Source organism: Aplidium turbinatum, chromosome 1 (assembly GCF_918807975.1).
Source record: "Aplidium turbinatum chromosome 1, kaAplTurb1.1, whole genome shotgun sequence".
Lineage (NCBI taxonomy): Eukaryota > Metazoa > Chordata > Ascidiacea > Aplousobranchia > Polyclinidae > Aplidium > Aplidium turbinatum.
This window is the reverse complement of record NC_137472.1, coordinates 34270638-34289187: the sequence shown is the minus strand read 5'-3', so window position 1 is coordinate 34289187 and position 18550 is coordinate 34270638. Positions and strand designations below refer to the sequence as shown.

At 37.0% G+C, this 18550-nt stretch overlaps 3 protein-coding genes across 3 annotated transcripts in view; all 3 read right to left on the bottom strand.

Annotated features, from left to right (window-relative positions):
* The window catches only part of LOC145775955 (malectin-A-like), a 232060-nt gene that overhangs the window by 26809 nt on the left and 186701 nt on the right, over positions 1–18550 (bottom strand). The gene's annotated exons all lie outside the window — the stretch shown is intronic.
* LOC145780770 (uncharacterized) lies at positions 2476–7492 on the bottom strand. The gene is made up of 2 exons (XM_082592403.1): positions 5858–7492; positions 2476–5454 (listed from the first exon to the last, which is right to left on the bottom strand). Exons 1-2 carry the CDS (start codon positions 6581–6583, stop codon positions 3409–3411), a joined length of 2772 nt encoding a protein of 923 aa, XP_082448529.1. The 5' UTR covers positions 6584–7492; the 3' UTR covers positions 2476–3408.
* Positions 12118–18437, bottom strand: LOC145776101 (4-galactosyl-N-acetylglucosaminide 3-alpha-L-fucosyltransferase FUT6-like). The gene is made up of 6 exons (XM_082587509.1): positions 18320–18437; positions 16984–17092; positions 15804–15854; positions 15203–15370; positions 14357–14591; positions 12118–13547 (listed from the first exon to the last, which is right to left on the bottom strand). The coding sequence occupies exons 1-6, from the start codon at positions 18435–18437 to the stop codon at positions 12978–12980; spliced, it is 1251 nt and encodes a 416-aa protein (XP_082443635.1). The 3' UTR covers positions 12118–12977.

Here is an 18550-nt window from a genome sequence, read left to right as displayed (position 1 = left end):
ACCATAGACTACTTAGTCAGTTAGCCTATACCGGTAATCTCTGAATTACACCATGGCGACCTTTATACAATTCAGCAGGGAATGGGATGGAAGAAAGAAAATGTCAAGGACGGAAAGGAAGATGTTGATGATGGAACGGAAGACAATCTTCCATCCCAATTCCATCAATAACTTTCTATCGCTTTATCAAGACATGCAAAATATCACGTTGCTTGCTGAAATAATTCGAACGGTACGTTCAAAGAATAATTCAAACGGTAGGCTACTGGCTACGTAATCCTTAGGAAGATACTGCTGTTAAATTTTTAGCTTAAATTTAGCCTATCGTGTTTAGCAATGTTGCCACTCTCTTGTCATGGGAAAGTACTAGATTTGACTGAAAAAAACACTAGATTTACAAAAAAATACTAGTGTCATAAATACACGATCATTTACATGCACAATGTACAAAAATGACAGCCAATAGCGTTAGTGAGTGTTAAAAGTCCTTAAAATTTCAAAATAGAACTGAATTTCCTTAAAAGTGAGAGCCCTGAAGTCATAGCCGTAGGAGAGTAAAACATTTTGGGGGGCAAACAAAATTTTTTCAAATTTCCCCAAATTTGGCCTTTGCAAATATATTGTCAAAAACGTCTAAGAACTCCAAACTCATCAAATGTAAGCCGACGAAATGTAAGCCGTCTTTCACAGCTCGAAACAGTCTCATAAACCAAACGCGTTGGAAGTCGAATACTTCGATTTTGTGAGACCTTGCTTAAAATAGCGCTAGAAATTAGCGCTGACGCCGTCAATTTCTTTAAGAGCTTACGCAGTACTTTACGCCGTAAAGTTTTTACGCAATTCGCGCTGACGCGTAGGCCTACAACACTGCTTATAAGTAAAAATTGTTGGTCCTATTTCGTTTTTCATTAATCTTTTCTTCTTGTAGTTGTTTTTGAGTAGAATTATTGCAAATCAGGTGACAAAAATATTTCAATTTTCTTGCCTTGTTCTTTGTAGAGTTTCTATGTTGGTTTGCATTCTATCTACTGTATATGCAATAGTGCATTTTTGTTTGCCATTTTTTTCCTTCCCTGAAATTTGAAGCATTCTTCTATAAATCAGCATTTTAAATAGGCTACCCACGGCCTACTAGAACACGGCCAAGTATGTTGCTATTTGAGGAAATTTCTAAGAGTCTGAATTGTTACAATTATAGAGCTATGACAAACCTGTCATCTTCCCATTTCCAGAAGTAAGTAAAATGAGCAATATTTGCACCTAGACATATGTTTGGCTTGTTTAACCGGAGATTAGGTATGTATGCTAAGCACAACTTATGCAATAACAATGTAAAAGATGTAAGATTTTCCAACTGCAACCTGGAGGTAGTATCGTTTGGTGTGTCGCTTTTGGTGAAATTGCATGTTCCATTTAAAATATCAAGGATTTTGTGTGGATTCTATGTTGTAAGCTGTTTATTTGATGTGCTAATTTAAATTTTAGTTCGTTTTGTTTTCCACCAAGTTTAATTTTGCAAGTAAAATGTGGCTATTGGCAAAAAATCCTGCTATACAAAAAACCTAACGACTGTATGATGAGACTACCTCCAGGATGTAGTTGGAAAATTTTACATATTTTACATTATTATCCCATAAGTTGTGCTTAACATACATATCTAATCTCTGGAAAAACAAGCCAAACATATGTCTAGATGCAAATATTGCTCATTTTACTTACTTTAGGAAATGGGAAGATGCCAGGTTTGTGATAGCTATGATTGTAACAATTCAGACTCTTAGAAATTTCCTCAAATAGCAACATATTTGGCCGTGTTCTAGTAGGCCGTGGGCTACCTCATGTCGTTTTACCTTCAGCGATGATAATAAGCAATAGCAATAAGAGTTAAAGACTATTTATAATAAGCAATTCAATAATATGAAATTAATTTTTGACGATGTTGTTCAATAAAACTAATTTTTTTAACAAATGTCTGCAAATTTGAAACGCTGTTTTTGGCCACCGCCTTTAGAATTGTATAGCCTACGATCTAAACCAAGGGTCTCAAACACGCGGCCCACGAGAGCTTTTAGTGCAGTCCGCGATGCATTTTTAAACTTTCAAATATTTAACGCACTCTGAATTGCACTCTTGCACTCTGAATTTTCTCAAAAAATTTGATAATGTCCAATGCTCATCAAACTTCACACGACTTTTCAGCAACACTGTCTGCTATTTCATTGCTGGCGAGAAAGTCGTATTGTTACATCGCAATCACATTTATCATCACAAATCACATTGTTACTTCTACATTACAATCATTTACTCACTTATTGTGTCGTTATCGTAATAATAACCTTGGTACTTGCTGAAGCAGTGGCGTAGCCAAAAAAAAAATGGGGGTGGGGGAAAATATGTGATGAATTGAAGAGAACGACAAAGTGTTTGATTTAAGACATCGCCACCTGATGTGCAGTAGCGTATCCTGGTGGCTTGAGCAAGGGGAAGCAATGAAACTGGTGGGAGTTAGAGCGTGCCCAAGGCACGCGTATTCTAGGGGGTCCGGGGGCATGCTCCCTCGGAAAAATTTTGCAAAATTGCACTCAAATAATGGACTATAGCGCTTTCTGGAAACACTTTTAGGGTAATATTTGTATGAAATTTATTAGCAGATAAACAGCTATTAACTTAACTTAAGGTAGCTTTTACACACAAACGGGCAAAAACTGCGGCTAAAATTAGAGAACACCAAAAACTCAGCTACAGAAAAACTCAAACACTACACAAAAACCCAACAGAGTAAACGATTCTGAAATTGCTTCCACAGATTAGTTAAAACAAGCGTAAATCGCGTAAACTTTGGGCGATTTACAAAATTTATTGGTGTCTTTCTGTGTGTCTAAAACAAGTCCTGGGGGGTGTTAGTAGCCAGATGTCTTGGAAAACGATACAAATTTTTACAAATTTTATTATATTTTTTAACAAAGGACTCAACTTCGGAATCCAAACTTTGAAAATTGGGGGAGGCCATGACCCCTTTCACCCCTCCTGGCTACGCCAATGTGTTGAAGTCAGTTCTTCAAGGGTTTAGTTTTTCCCATGCTTTTGAAAGTTGATTGTTACATTTTTACCCTCCACGTCTGTCGTTTCGTTTTTTTCGTTTAGGCTACGTTTTTTGCGTTCGTACAGTATTTTTCAATCGCTTTGTTTTTACTACTTTTTCTTGGGATCTAACGCTCCTGGTGCGTTCTTACTACCTTTTTTATTGCGGTTTGACTGTATTATTTTGTTTATTGACTTATTGTTGTGTAGGCTTATTGCGGCCCTGGCGTAGGCTAATTTGCAAGTATTCATTTGGCCCTCAGAGCAACTTGATCTTGAGACCCTTGATTTGAGATCCTTGATCTTAACCCTTGATCTCAGTCATCCTCATTCAAGCTCCAATGGTTTCCATTGGAGAGATGTTCGCATTTTGAATTCTTGTGCGTGAAAATCGTTTCGTCGCTTTTGCAAGTTATGAAGTTTAAGGATTTCTTTTTCAATAAGCACGTTGCACTTCGATATCTCTTCTTCTTGTTTGAGCTTCAAACGTTTATAGGATCGTTTGTTGATTGTTTCAGCTCGCAACGCATTCTCTCTGCCAACTTCCTTCAAAACTGCTTTATGCTCTGAAACAATTACGGCGTCTCTTGCAGCTCTCGCTCGCAAACAATCAATCTCAAACCGCTGTTCTTGGAACAATTTGAAAAGTGCTTCAAGCGGTGCACTTGAATTTTGATCAGGGTATCCAAACGTTGTACGATCATGTTCATGTAGTTCTTTTGGTGCTATGGTTTCTGTATTGTGGAGATATGTTGAACCATTCATCTGCTGAAAATTAAGCTTTATGATGTCTTCATGCGTGCACCTTTTAGCGGTTGAAGCCGCGCGAGTTGATGGCTGTAAGTTTCCATCCTCCTTTAGCATGTGAGCAAAATTGCACAAAACTGCGCTTGGTTCGTTTTGTACTTGAATTAACTCTTCGCTCCTTTTTTGGATTTTGTAGCAATTTGTGAATGGTGTTGGTGGCGAATCAAAGCGAGGGTCGTCAAAATTAAAAGAAGATTCCGTTTTGAAAGATTTCTTTTGTGAACTTACAATGGGTAATTTATAACTTTTGCTCCAAATGTCCCTGTTTTGCTCATTTGTAGTTTTAGGCCATGCCGGTGAGTTTGACGCAATGTTAATAAACTGATGCTTTGGAGTAGTTGCTAGAAGGTTAGAATCTTTACAAAATATATGTTGCTGTCTCCAATTATTATATCTTTGCAGCGAAGTGGATGATATCTTATGCCAAGGAGATGCATCATATCCTTCCTCATTCATTGATTCATTCAAATGACGTGTTTGTTCAAAAAATTTATCTTCTATTTCATCCAAATATGGAACTTGGTCGGGATCAGACCACAGATTTTTCATAATCAGTGACTTACTGTGAAAGACAGTTTCTGAATTTGAAATGTGATTTGGCATAAATTGTTTCAAGTGTTGAAAAGGCGGATCAAGAGAAGTTTGATTAGAAAGAGATGTTGACTCAGATTTGAAGGATAAAGGGACAAATTCGTTCGTATTTATTGATTTATTTAAATGCAAAGATGGGTGAAGACAATCTTCGCCATTCACAGTGCTATTTGAAAAAATGGAGCAAATCATTTCATCCTCACAGCTCTGGGAAGGTAAGGACGTGCTGAGAGATACGATCGATTTTGGAGTAGCAGTATACCGATTACTTTCGGAAAGTGCAACAACTTCATATGAACTGGATGACCAAGATGATCCATTGCTTCCTTTGCCTTTATACCTTACATTTTCTTTGTCCGATGTTATCGGAACATTGTTCACAGAATCTTGCGATTTATGTTTTGTTTTTAAAGGTTTACTTAAACTTTCATGTAAAGTTGTCTGATCAGACAAAAAATCATCTGCAGTAAGAATTTCGAAAGGATCACCACTAGTGTCACTTGAGTCAGCAAGGGATTCATGTTTTGATTGTAACAATCTTTTTCTTGTGGTTCTGACAAGACATTTAGCCCTTTTTGCAATGCAAGATTTCCGCTTCAATTTTCGTGCAAGTGATACCGCTCGAAGGAATGCAAGTCTTTGAAAAAAAACTTTCGAGTTGAATGTCTCTTTTTCATTATCCAATGGAACAAAGATGTTAGCAAGGCGGTACACAATCTTGAAGCTGACCAATAAGCGGTCGAACATAAGCGAAGCCAAGATTGTATGTAATACATAAAGCTTTGCTTTGAAGATGCTCTGCTTAATCATACCAAGTATGGTGACAACAGTTTTCAAACTACTGAAAATGTTATTTTGTAATCTGTTTAAATATTGGATCACTTTAAATTTGACTCCCATCTGGATGATTTTTAACTTCTCGTATTTATTCAGCATTCTTTTCAACAAAGAGGAAAAGAGAAGACAAGTGCTAATCTGCAAAATACAAATGAATTGTTACATAGAAGCTTCTTTGGTTGAGACTAATACAGGTCCTCTGACTGGAAAAGCTTCTTTGACAGCTTAATCCTGGCAGTGTCGCATACTTGTGGAGGCTTTGAACTACTGACGCAGGCCCGGTCACCGAGATTGACAGAGTAGAGTTTCCGATAATTATTCCATTATTAGCAATTATTCCATCCACTTGGTGCCGCTGAATGGAGAATTTTGGGTCGCGACCCATAGTTTGGAAACCATTGTCATAGGCTATTTTGTTCAGTTTTACATATTTCTGAAAGTTTTTGATATGGTTTTAATTAACGTGGTTGCAGTATCAATAAAGATCTACGAATAAAAATAAAATAAAAAAGAATTGAATCTTAAACAAGCTATTTCCTACCTGAGCTTTCAACGATTTGTACTTGTAAATTAATCTTCCTTTGAACGCATAGATAGAAAAAGAAACAGCGATCAATAGAGTGCAACTGAATGAAGCAATTCCTTGCATTAAAAAAGTATTCAGATAATATGTCGCTTTTCCAGGAAGACCAGCGTCGGGTACTTTTCTAGCATTTGCAAATGAAATCATTCCGTCTGATTTTGACATGTTGGTCAGCCAGTTTAACAAGTTACTCAACAATTTATCAAATGTGAGGCACTGAGAGAACCTATGTATCTTCGTGCCATCGCAGTAAACCAGATCATATTTATAACAAATTAAATTCCTGTTGTGGTAAAAATTGAATTCAAAGTTTTTCATGACTGCTTCAAATCCAAGAAAATCGCTCAAAGTATTGGTTATTCCATTGAAAGCGGTAGACTCAAAACAGCGATAAGGAGTTTTGTCTGATGGCACCAAACTGCAAAGTTTTATAAATACAATTAACACAGCCACGTCAAAAAGCTCATCCTCCGGACTCCCATCTTGCAATGAAATAGAATTGCAATTTTTTAATTTGAATCCCAAAAGATCTGGAAAAATGCTTTTGTCAAAAATCAAACACATCCAGAAAATGATCAAGCATGTTCCACTTGCATAGAGTAAAAATAAAAACCCAGTAACTCGCAGTGCATTTTTCAAATCCATTTTTGCGGCAACACTAGACAATGTACAATGCGGCAACATTGTACAAATGAAGAAAAAAAAATCATCATAGCTTGTAAATCAAGTTCAATTATGTCGTAATAGACTTTTTGTAAGATCACAAAAAAACATAATGTGACGAAACACAATGTTTTATGATACAATCACATCAAAAAATCACAACTTTAATTTACATTCAAGAAAGTGAAGGGGTGTAGACTACCACAGTCAAAAGTGAGAAAAACTAACTGGAAAAGGTGATCTGGTACTATGACACTTCCTCAAATGGGCGATCAACCTAACACAGAAAGCAATCATTAAGAAAACAAATCAATAGTTTTTTTTAAGTCTAAACCTTAAACCATTTGACCAGGTTAACACTCACAATAGCATTTCAATAAAAAATGTTTTTGCAATTATCAGAATTGCGTTCGGACAACAAGTAGGAATTTAAAAAAAGAAACGACCGTAAATTGACAATTCCAGATTAGCCTGGGAAGGAGCCCGAATCGCTAAACAAACAAACAAATTTTTTCAAATATTTTCAATTATTAGTAGTATGAGCAATTTTCAGCTTGATGTCATCACCTTCTGAAACCTGTTTGCTTTTTTGGTATTTTAATAATTAGTAATATAAAATCAAAATGCTAATAATAAAATCAAAATGCTATTGTGAGTGTTAACCTGGTCAAATGGTATAAGGTTTAGACCTGAAAAAAAAAAACTATTGATTTGTTTTCTTAGACTAGCACAGTGCTTCCCAACCTTTTTTCAGTTTGCGACCCACTTTTAATGCAAGTTTTATTGTGCAACCCACAATGAGATATTAAATCTTTATTATGGCATCTTCACTACTGGCGTACGTACTGAAATAGTTAATGCAACACAACACATCTAATTGTTACATATTAATTGCATTGTTGCATAATTGCTACATAATCATAATGCATAATTTCCCGATCTAATAGAAAACAGAGTGCACACTGCACAATTCATGAAAATGGAAAGTCAGCAAATAAAGTGAAAATAAGAGTAGCGATGAAGAAGGCGCAGTACTGTTCAAAACCAAACTGAGATCTATAGTAATGTCGGTATTTTTTAGAAAATTTTAACATTCAGTAACATTTAGAAATGCTTCGCGACCTACCTGAAATAGCTTCGCGACCCACCGGTTGGGGAGCATTGTTAACTAGCAAACACCTATAGGATTGGTCCATGATACAAAAGAAGGATTCAAAAAGGATACAAACTGATATGCATAAATCAATAAGTGAATAAAAAAAAATAAAAAAAAACAGTAACCTCTCGTCGTCGTCGTTCGTATGAAGCAGAAAGTTTGTGGTCAGCCGAATGGAAGGACTTTAGCCAACTTTTCGTCAGGTCGCCAAATGTGCGGAGCCCTGTTATTCCATTGTGAGGGGAATAGATGGGACACCCAAAGATAATGTGGTTGGCTGGTTGTTCCGTCGCACTGCACTGACACGCAGCAGAGTCCCTTATGCCCCAGCGTGTCAAGCAAGCATTGAAGCGGCCAACTCTCGTTCTTAATCGGTTCAGTGTCACCCACTCCCGTCTCTGAAGCTCAGAACCAAGTGGGAGTGAAGAGGCAGGAGAAACATCGAATAGAGAACCAATAATAATAATAATAAGAATAGCAACCTCTCAAGTATTAAAACTACATTATTAAAAGTAACTACGGAGAGTGGCCAGTGCTTCGATCTTCCGATCTCTTTAGCGTAGTAAATTGAAAGTAGAGGCTTGTCTTGAACAGACTTGGACAACTAGATAATTCTAATTGTCTAATTCGATAAATTAGAGCGAAATGTCTGTAATTCTAATTCTCTTCCTATTCGGTAAAAACTTGTTTGCTCTAATTGTAGATCTAATCCAATTTCCAGTTTTGCTAAAAATTTTAGTTTGTCCAACAGTATTTTTTGGCAAGTAAAAGGCTACTGCGCTCTTATTAACCTTATACAAAGAAAATGCAATAAAACGATCAAGATTAAAATATCATTCCATCCCTTTAAGCAGCGAAGTCATGAAAAATTCGATTAATTTCAATTTACTGACGTTACAATGCATATTATGACGTGACTGGTTTTGGTGCTGTGATGGTGGAATGACACTTTGATCCCGAGTGTACACATTTGCGTTTATATCCAACTAAAAAAGATTTGTGACAACTTCGTCCAACCAATTCTAATCTAATTTAAATTCTACTCTAATTTGTGAAAACTTGGGTAGCTCTAATTCTGATTCTAGTCTAATTTGTAAAAGTTTAAATTACTCTAACTATAATTCTAATCTAATTTCGAAAGGCTACAAAAACTCTAGTTGTCCATGTCTGGTCTTGAAGTTTTGAGATGGTGGTTTCTAAGAGTGATTTTAATTAAGCCAATGAAAAGATCAAAAAAATGTTTATCGGTGGCATAGATGTCAGCCATGTAGAAAAGGCTTTAGAACGGAAAATCATAAAAGGAGATGGAAAACGAGCAGTAAAGTTGAACAACCGAGCACTTCTGGCATACAATCTGCCAGAGCATCGGCACTGCTATGTTCGAAACAGAGAAAAAGAAATGGAGCAGTTAGATATCTACACAGTAGCGCAAGCGACTTTAATGGGGATATGAATTGGGAAGATGATAAGGAATACCAGCCTCTGAAACTAGCTGTTGGGGAAGAAATGTACAAGAAAGTACATTTTTTTTCAATGATAGAAGTTTTGTACTTGCTGATCGTAGGATGACTTCGGTACGCCAGCAGTCAGATCGTATGAGATCGGTTCTTGGAAAACATTAAATAGCTGCATCCACTTCGACAATATACCACCAACGACAAAAAACATGAGAAAAGTTATTGATGAACATTGAGAACCTTCTGAACTCAGCTTCTGCCATGCAGTTAGGCTATGTTATGATGGGCGCATTGTCAATAAAATAGATCAATATGTTTTCTTGGGTCAACTTGTTGATGATAATGGCATGAAGCACGAAAGTGTGCTTGCTGTTAAATCTTTTCCCAAAAGTGTGTCAGTCACTGCAGAACTGATTTTTGACACCATCATCCAGGAGGCTTGCAGAGTTCACCTATCCCAAGTATAATTAGTCATGGCTGATACGACTGCTCTCAACACAGGAAAAAAGTCCGGAGTCAATACTTGACTGGTCAATTATTTTAATGATGAAGTTGGTCATGATATTCATACCCTTGAATGCATGTTCCACATGAACAAAATATATCTTTCTCATGTCATTTCTTTAATGAACGACGCCAAGAAGGGTCCTGGAGCAATGCAAGACGGGGCGTTGCTTAACCAGATAGCAAGACTAGACAAGCCAAGTACTGAAACCTTAACAGCAACTGATCAGTTGAACTTTCCGGTAACAAGAATGGTTGCTGTGCATTTAAAAGCTACGCTGGAATGGTTCTCGCAGCAAAATTGATTGTTGATACTTTAGCTAAGAAACATAATCGCCAGAACTACTGATACATTTAGGCTTGCAGTTACGTAAAAAAACCAATAATTTTGCCAAATTTTTAACAACCTTTTTTTCTGAAGATTGTAGACCTTATTATTTTCTACATTAGGTATAGGAAACCGACCCTTCTGCGCATTTTGACACTAATTTTGTCGATTCATGATGAGTGGTTCCGGAGATACGGCCAAATTTCGAGATTTTGATGCCCAAAAATTTCAAACCTTGTGGACCACCTCAATATGACGTCATAATGAAAAAATTTAGGGTGTAAACTTTTTACCCCAAATACCACCAGATGGGATCCCAGGCATTTTGAATTTCAAAAAATGGTGAAAAAATGAAACACCCTAGTGTTGAGGCCATATTGTATTCATCATCATCATTGGCCATGCCTGAATAAGGCGTCGGCTACCGTGAGTCTCCACAACGATCGATTGTCCATACTTCTAATTAGGTTTTCAAAATTTTGGTTTGTCCATCTTGAAAGATTTTTGAAGATTTCCAAACGTGGACGCCCCTGGTGTCTCTGACCAGGAAACCGCGCCATCATTGCCGCGTGTTTAATTCCGCGTTTGCGGTAGACATGCCCGATAAATGTCATTTGCCTTTTTTGATAGTTGTGATGAGGACGCCAGGGGTGCACCCAGAGCGTCTCCACACTTCTTCGTTAGTGATTTTATCCATCCAGTTAATTCCCATCATTCTACAAATGAACCAAATTTCAGCACTGTTGATCTTCTTTATCTTCGGACATACAGTCCAGGATTCACAGCCATATAGCAGAACTGACCAAATGTACACATGTAAAATTCTTATTCTAGTGTTTAGAGAGATTGAATTAGATTTCAGTATTTTGTCCATTTTGATGAAAGCTTGTTTGGATTGTGCAATTCTTGATTTTACGTCGCTCCAGCATCGACCATTCGAAGTGACCATAGAACCCAGATAGTTGAAACTATTTACTTGTGAGACTGTTGTATTTTGTATTTTGATAGTGCATACTGGAGTTATTTCTTTTGATGAGATGGTCATGCAGAAGGTTTTTGTTGCATTCAAATTAAGTCCAAGGTTCTCACTTTGCTTAATGACTATGTCGAGAAAATTTTGTAAACTGAAGTTTGATGTGGCGATTAGTACTGTGTCGTCTGCGTATCTTATGTTGTTGAAGTGTTGTCCGCCTACAGAGACGCCTTCTTCGTCATCTAGATGTCGTAAGATCATTTCGCCGTAGAGTGAGAAAAGATCAGGTGAAACTACGCACCCCTGTCTAACACCTTTCCGAATTTGTGTCCACTTGCTCAGCTCGCCATCTATCCGGACTGCTGCTGATTGATCCCACAGTAGAGATTTCTGAGAAGTCGGAAGTCTTTACCATCTGTGTCTAAGCTGTCAAGCATCTCCATGAGTGGCTCATGTCTAACGCGGTCGAAAGCTTTGCTGTAGTCCATAAAGCAGAGGTGCAGGTCTTCCCTGTGTTCTATCGACCTTTCAGCAAGTGTTCTGATTAGAAATGTGGCGTTTTTAGTTCCTTTGTCTTTCAATGTATTATTGTATTGTATTAGAACTTAAAAATTTAAATGTCGCTTTCACATCTTTACAGCTGGTTTAACCCTAGCAAGACCGGGCTTTTTTGGCACTCCAGGACTGGGGGGAAGAAGAGAACAGATTGTTTTTGTATGTTTGTAACAAAATACCCTATAAAAGAGCGTTTTAAATAAAAACTTCTTCACTACCTCTTAGATAGCTTTTATTTGTTGCTTACATGTTCTTGTATGTTTATAAAAAAAAAAACTTTTATTTCGGTGAAATCTCTCCTATTATCTTCGTCTCGGTCAACTTTTATCCTCGTTAAACGTGTGATAAATACCTCTTAATTAAGTTATAATAATAATAATGTTAGTTTTTATATAGCGCTGTATCCATCGCAGAATGCGTTGCTCCTCAGCGCTTTACAAAGCAGGCAGTTATATATGTTTTATTTTCTTGCTTTCCGATTGCTAGTTTGCTTTGCTGATAGTAATATTCCAATTTATGGTGTTGTATTTTGGGGACATATTGTAGGGGACATATCATGCGAACAACTGACAACAGATGGACAAGAAGAGCTACTGACTGGATACCGCTTGACAATAAACGCAAAGGAGGGAAAAAGAAAACAAGATGGCTAGACGAACTCTACCAATTCGACAAACACTGGGCACAAACTTGCAAAGACAGACAAAATTATAAAGATATGGGGAAGGCCTTCATCCTGCAGTGGAACAACAATGGCTGATAATGATGATGATGATTTTGTTAGGTACGAAGGTATCATATTTTAGCTTTTAATTGTATTATAATGTTGGGCAAATTAGTGTTTTACTTCCTGGCACGTTTTTGGTCGTAGCTTTTTTTCCCCAAGGTAAAAAAATAACAAAACCTATCATTAAAAATGTGATAAAATTATCTTTCCAAGAGTATTTAATTGTTTTTATAAGAATTTTTTTAGGTTGACCAAAAATTCTACAGGGGGCACATTAGTGTTTTACCCCCTGGCACGTTTTTGGTCGTAACTTTTTTTCCCCAAAGTAAAAAAAATGACAAAACCCATCATTGAAAAGCTGATAAAATTACCTTTCCAACGGTATATAATTGGTCTTTATAAGAATTTTTTCTAGGTTGACCAAAAATTCTACAGTGCTAAATGACTTGAAATGTTGCCTACATTTGCTTACACGGCTTCAATACTGGCGAGATAGGAAAGGAACATCATTTGATACTTGAAAATCACAAGTGGTTGACATTAAATGGTTACGTTTTCAATCGGTAGATGTTGACATCCAACTGATTACAAAACTAAATATTTAGTTAACATCAGCGCACATCATTCATCTTGTATAGTTTGCTGCGTTTTGTTTGTTTTATGTTATGCTATAAACGAGTTCATCATCATCTTCCATCAGCTTGGATTTGTTGCTTTAGGTTTCTTTTTTTCGTAAACATTCATTTGGTTCTTTTTTATACATGAAATCAGTTATTGAATTAATCACTTTCCTTTTTGTGTTATCTTTCAGCTGTTGACAAAGTTGTTCTTCTTTTCTTTTTAAAGGAGATAAAAATCTTTCTTCAGTGTCCATTCGCCACAAAAAGTACTCACGATAAGCTGTATCGTTCTTATGTAAATACATCAAGTAAGAAGCAACGTCTGCGGGAGATCTAAAATCTTCTGTGTGTATATATGAGCCAGCTGGCGCTAACTTCTTCATGTCTTCTCTTGATGGTCCCCAGACAACAGGAACTCTTTCCTTCCCTATAGCATGTGACCAAAATTTTTCAGTCACATAATCTTTGCAATGCAAAGCGTTTTCAAAGGACAAGTAGAATTTATAGGAATCGAGTCTCTCTACTGAAAGTTTATTGTACTCAGCCGAATTATTGAAGCACGCTCCGTATCGATCAACCTCCAATCCGGCATCGACGAGATCTTGAACATATTTCATTCTTGCGATAGATCCCCACACAATGTCACAGTTACTTACAACCCAAAGCTGAAAAATCATAAAAAATATATTTTTATTGACCACATTATTTTCTTTGGAAGATGGAGTTTGTTCAATATGTTATCTAACCCAAATAAGACCACATTTTTAATTAGACACGCTGAAAGCTTGTTTGTGTGCTGGTCTATATAGAAAATCTGGATATTTGCTAGACACTTTCTCAATAACTTATACTTCAGAAACACAGCCAATTTGAACTTGTTTCATGCAGATTTGATTTGATTTGAAAGCGTTAAGGTTTTGACTTACAGCAGTAGGCCTACAAATGTTAGGCTATCTGTCTACCAAGTGCGTCTACCCAGGGCCTCCAAGATCCCTGGCGGGCCCCGGTGCAGATGTTGCTGCCGGGCCCCCCAGCGCGACATGTCGCGTGATATCTCACCAATCACAAGCAAAATTTGCGGTGCGCATTCTTACAAAGAATAAATTAGGTTAAAGTAATAACACTCCATTATTTCACAAACAATGCATTATGTAAATATATCTTTAAATTCACAGATACACACTAGTTATACACAAAGATAAAATGCTGAATGATAAAACACTACATAGTGTAAATATAGCCTCAATAGCGTTGTCAGATATGGAATTCTGCTCTAATTTGAGGAAAAGTTTATAGCTGTTGAAAACAAAAACTTGTATTTTGGATATTTTTTTTTAGTCCTGGGCAAAGATCAAAACCAATGTAATTATCAAATGGTTTAAACATGATTTTTTTAGCTGTCATAATATTCTGCAGCATGCAATAGCTTATAGCCTTATAGGGTACCCTTTCATGTTCCTTTTCAAAAACTTACAGCAACTCGATTTTTCAACGGAAACATTTCTTTTAAAGGCATTTTATCATCGTACAATGTAGAGATTAATCCTTTTTCGTGTTCATAAAGAGTAGATATATCTGCATCTGTTCGATAACTCATGGTCCAGTTGATAAAACCTCCGTCAAACTTAGCAAAATTGGTTTTGTGTTCGTAGTTGGTGACATACGGAGGACTTTCCATGGTATTAAACACAAAGACCTGGTTTGGATCTCTGAAAATGTTTGTGTGAAAGCGATAAAACGTAACCAAACAAAAGAAAAAACTTTGTCTGGCTAAATTTTTAATGTAAGCTATTAAAAAGATCCTAATGAGGTGGTTTGTAAAGCACAATCACTTGACAACAATTTCCGATACTTTTCTTTAATGTTTTGTTACTTTTTAGTTTGCTGTGCTGTCATGGTTGGTGTGCGTTGTTGATTTATTGCTATTATTTATTGAAAATCGATAGAATAAAATATTTTCTGACAGGTATCAAACCTACCACAACAATGCTTGACATAAACAACTTGGTTAGATGTCTTGTAATACAAACAAACTTATTTTCGCACAAGTCAGTTCAATCATAAACAGCTAAATATTCTATTTGAATAAGTTTAACTGAAAATGATCTAGCATTCTAGCTGCTACTTAATCGAAATCGATGTTAAACTGTATATGATTGAACTGACTCGTCCGAAAAGAAATTCGTTTGTATAATTGAAAATCGTTGTTTTATTTGCTAAAAAAATTGCATTCAAGAAACTTTTTTATTTACACAACAGAGCACACACAAATCCTAAGCCAACAATTTAGGACTAAACAAAATCAAATAAAAAGTTTTACCTGTAGTGTTTCCAAGGCATGGTTTCATCATCAAGCGCAGTGTAATGAAAGACAACAGCTTTTGCATCTTTTAGTTTCGATCTGTCATGCGTGACTACACAATCACCCCAGTTCCTGTCCAAAAATCCAAGTTGTACACCCCAGTCCTTTCGCCAGTACAAAATATATCTTCATCATCCAAAAGTTACAGCCATGCAATAAAAAACATTTTTTTCAGATTTTAATGGTTAAATGAAATTTAGCAAAAATAAAAAAGTTGTTTCGGATCAAATTAAAATTAAACGGTTCAAAATTAATTTATTTAAACCACTATTGTTTCATGTACACTTTCAAGATAGGCTACAGTTTTATCACTTTGAACAGCAACGGAAAAAATAATCAGAAACTTTCAAACTTGTTGTAGAACTCAAAGTGTTGTAGTTTGCATCGTTAAGCCACTACCTGGATAATTTTCATTTGAATATTTAAACCTTTTTACAGTATTTAGAGCAAATTTTTAATCTATCCAACACAACTTTTTTTACTTTTATTTGATAGGCTTGCTCTAAAAGTCAACAATTTAATGATTCTACTTAACACCAAAGACGGTTCTCCGACGTACTTTTTATCTTTGTTGTTTGAGACGATGTGATTCGTTGCACTTGCTTTAGAACTAGAATAAAATTAACATTATTTAACTTCGTCATCAGCGGCATCACCCTGACTTGCAGCAACCAGCACCGGGTTCAAAAAACTACGAGTTATCTAACAACCAGCCTGATGTGAAGGAACAGGTGCAATCGCAAACATGGAGTAACCCCTTTCACGATATGATCTTCATTTAACTCTACTTGCGTCTATCTCAAAGTCATAACTACTCCCGCGCAGTTTTGCACCACGTTATTAAATTTTATTTCAAATTAAAAAGCGCTGTAGCCTATTTGCATTGAAACAAAAACAAAAATGTATCCAAAAACAAACCAAGTCAACTTTGGTTAGATGATTGTGCAAAAGTGTGAATAGAAGAAGAGAATAATAGAACTAAATAATTTCTAGACTTTTGGCTTCGGCATCAACTGAAGCCTCATGGTGCTCAGCGGAAAGCAAAACCACAGATCTGTTTTGTTTTTACGTTTTGATTTTGTGTGTAAAAGAGACCAAAGTAGCTTGCTTTTGAAAGCCAAGCATTGATGAAGAAACCTGTTTTTGTTTGTTTCATAAAATGCTGCAAAGTTTGCTCAACTCATAAACGTTTTGTATCATATATCATACATTGTGACTGTATGAGGGAGAAGATGGCAACATCAAGAAAGAGGTGTAGACTTTGAAAACTGTATCGTATATGATACAAGGTGAATGAAAGGGTTAAGATATTCTGCTCAAAAAAATAAAATAAGATAAACCTACTGTACAATAAAACAAACTAAAACAAGAAAATTGTTGTCCAAGTGCGCAAATATTTATACGGACGGTAGGCCTAAGTAAATCTTCGCAAAGTGTACGCAATACACCAAAATAAAACTTCAAACTACGAATTTAAGCATGCTGACCGTCACGTGTTTTTTAAAACAAAATCAGGGAGTCAAGTAGTGTCTAAGCCAGGGCTTCCCGGTTGGGGGTGCCCGCATCCCCTGGGGGTGCGAGTAGCTGTTGCTGGGGGTGCGAGAATCCACCGAGGAAGAAGAGCTATACCGTACCGTATATAGAGATGGATTTTGTTTAACGAGCGAGGTGATGATTATCTCTCAGAGAATTCTATGTTGGCCTATACAGCACAATGCACAACAACAAGTAATTACCACCTGACAAGTTGCTGATAACAAAAAGGCTGTGGTCCGAACGTCACGTGATTGGTGGCGGGATAATGCAATAATATTGCGTCAGCAATTTGCTCATTGTTTGCAATTGTTGCTCATTGCTGGCAGTTGACATTCCAGAGGTGATGAATAGCCTACTCAATGTATTCTTCATCGTCAAGCTCTTGTATCAAAGACTTTGCCCGTTACTCTGAAAAATGTGATGGATTCGTGTGTTAAAATTGTAAATTATATTCGAGGAAGAGCTTTGAATCACAGTTTGTTTAAAGCATTTTGCAGTGATCTCGATGACGGTGTTTCTGTTCTTCTGTTTCATACTGACGTCAGATGGCTCTCCAGAGGTTTTGAAAAGTTTTTTTGAGCGCAGAATGGAAATTGAACAATTTCTGTGAGAACGAAAAAGTGCTCTTGTGCTTACTTTTAAATCTCCTAACTTTGATCCTATGTTGGCATACCTGGCGAATGTTTTCCAACATCTAAATGACCTAAATTGTTGGGTACAGGGAAAGAATGTGAATATTGTGACCGCTTGTGGCTTGTTGCGTGCTTTCAGACAAAAACTGCCGTTGTGGAGTCGGTGTATCCTGCAGCAGAATTTCGCTAATTTTTCTTTGCTAGAGAAAGTCATCCTGGAACACAGCAACTTGGACTTGGAAGAAAATGTCAAGGCACAAATCAGTCAGCACTTGGAAAGCCTGAGAGAGTCATTTGACGGAATTTCTCCTCAGGAGATCTGGAAGAACCGGAAACTTGGATCATCAACCCCTTTGCCTTCAAATTAGAGATGAAGATGAAGATAAGGAACATCTGATAGATATGCAAGTATGCCAATCGACAAAGCTGCTTTATGAGTCCAGCTCACTCGAAACTTTCTGGTGCAGCGTTCAAACTGGGTATACAGTTCTGGCTAAGAAAGCATTGCAAGTTTTGGTTCCATTTCGGTTGCAAGTCGGCAGCAGTGGCCGAGTGGTTAGCGCGTTGGGCTCGCAGTCGAGAGCCTGCATGTTCGACTCCAGCCACCCGCACTGCTGTTGTTTTCTCTGGGCAAGAAACTTTACGATAATTGCCTCTACCCAGTGATCAATTTCGAGTAATGGGTAGTACCAAATTTAAGTCATAAGCAGAGTAGACAACCGGAAACAGACATTGCCGTCCGCTGCAGCGTGGGTCAGGTGTATGTCGGAAGGCGTACACCGATGCATAGCGCTCAAGTTCGCTTTCCCGCAATGCAGGATAAAGATAAAAAAAAAAATTTTTTTTTTCTAGCACTTGGCTGTGTGAATCGGGATTTTCATCTCTACTTTACACGAAGAATAAATACCGCAACGCCCTGGAGCCCGAAAATGATCTGCGCATTGCATTGTCCCACAAGGTTCCACGTTTCGAACAGATAATTGCAAATAGGCAGGAGAAAAGTCAAAGATCTTGATTAACGCCATTATGTTCTCAGTTTGTGTTATTTCTATATTTATTCGCTTTTGCATTTTGTGTGGTTGCGTTGTTGAAGGCTGCCCTTTTCCTAGTCGTTAGCCATATAAAAGCCGGTGAGCTG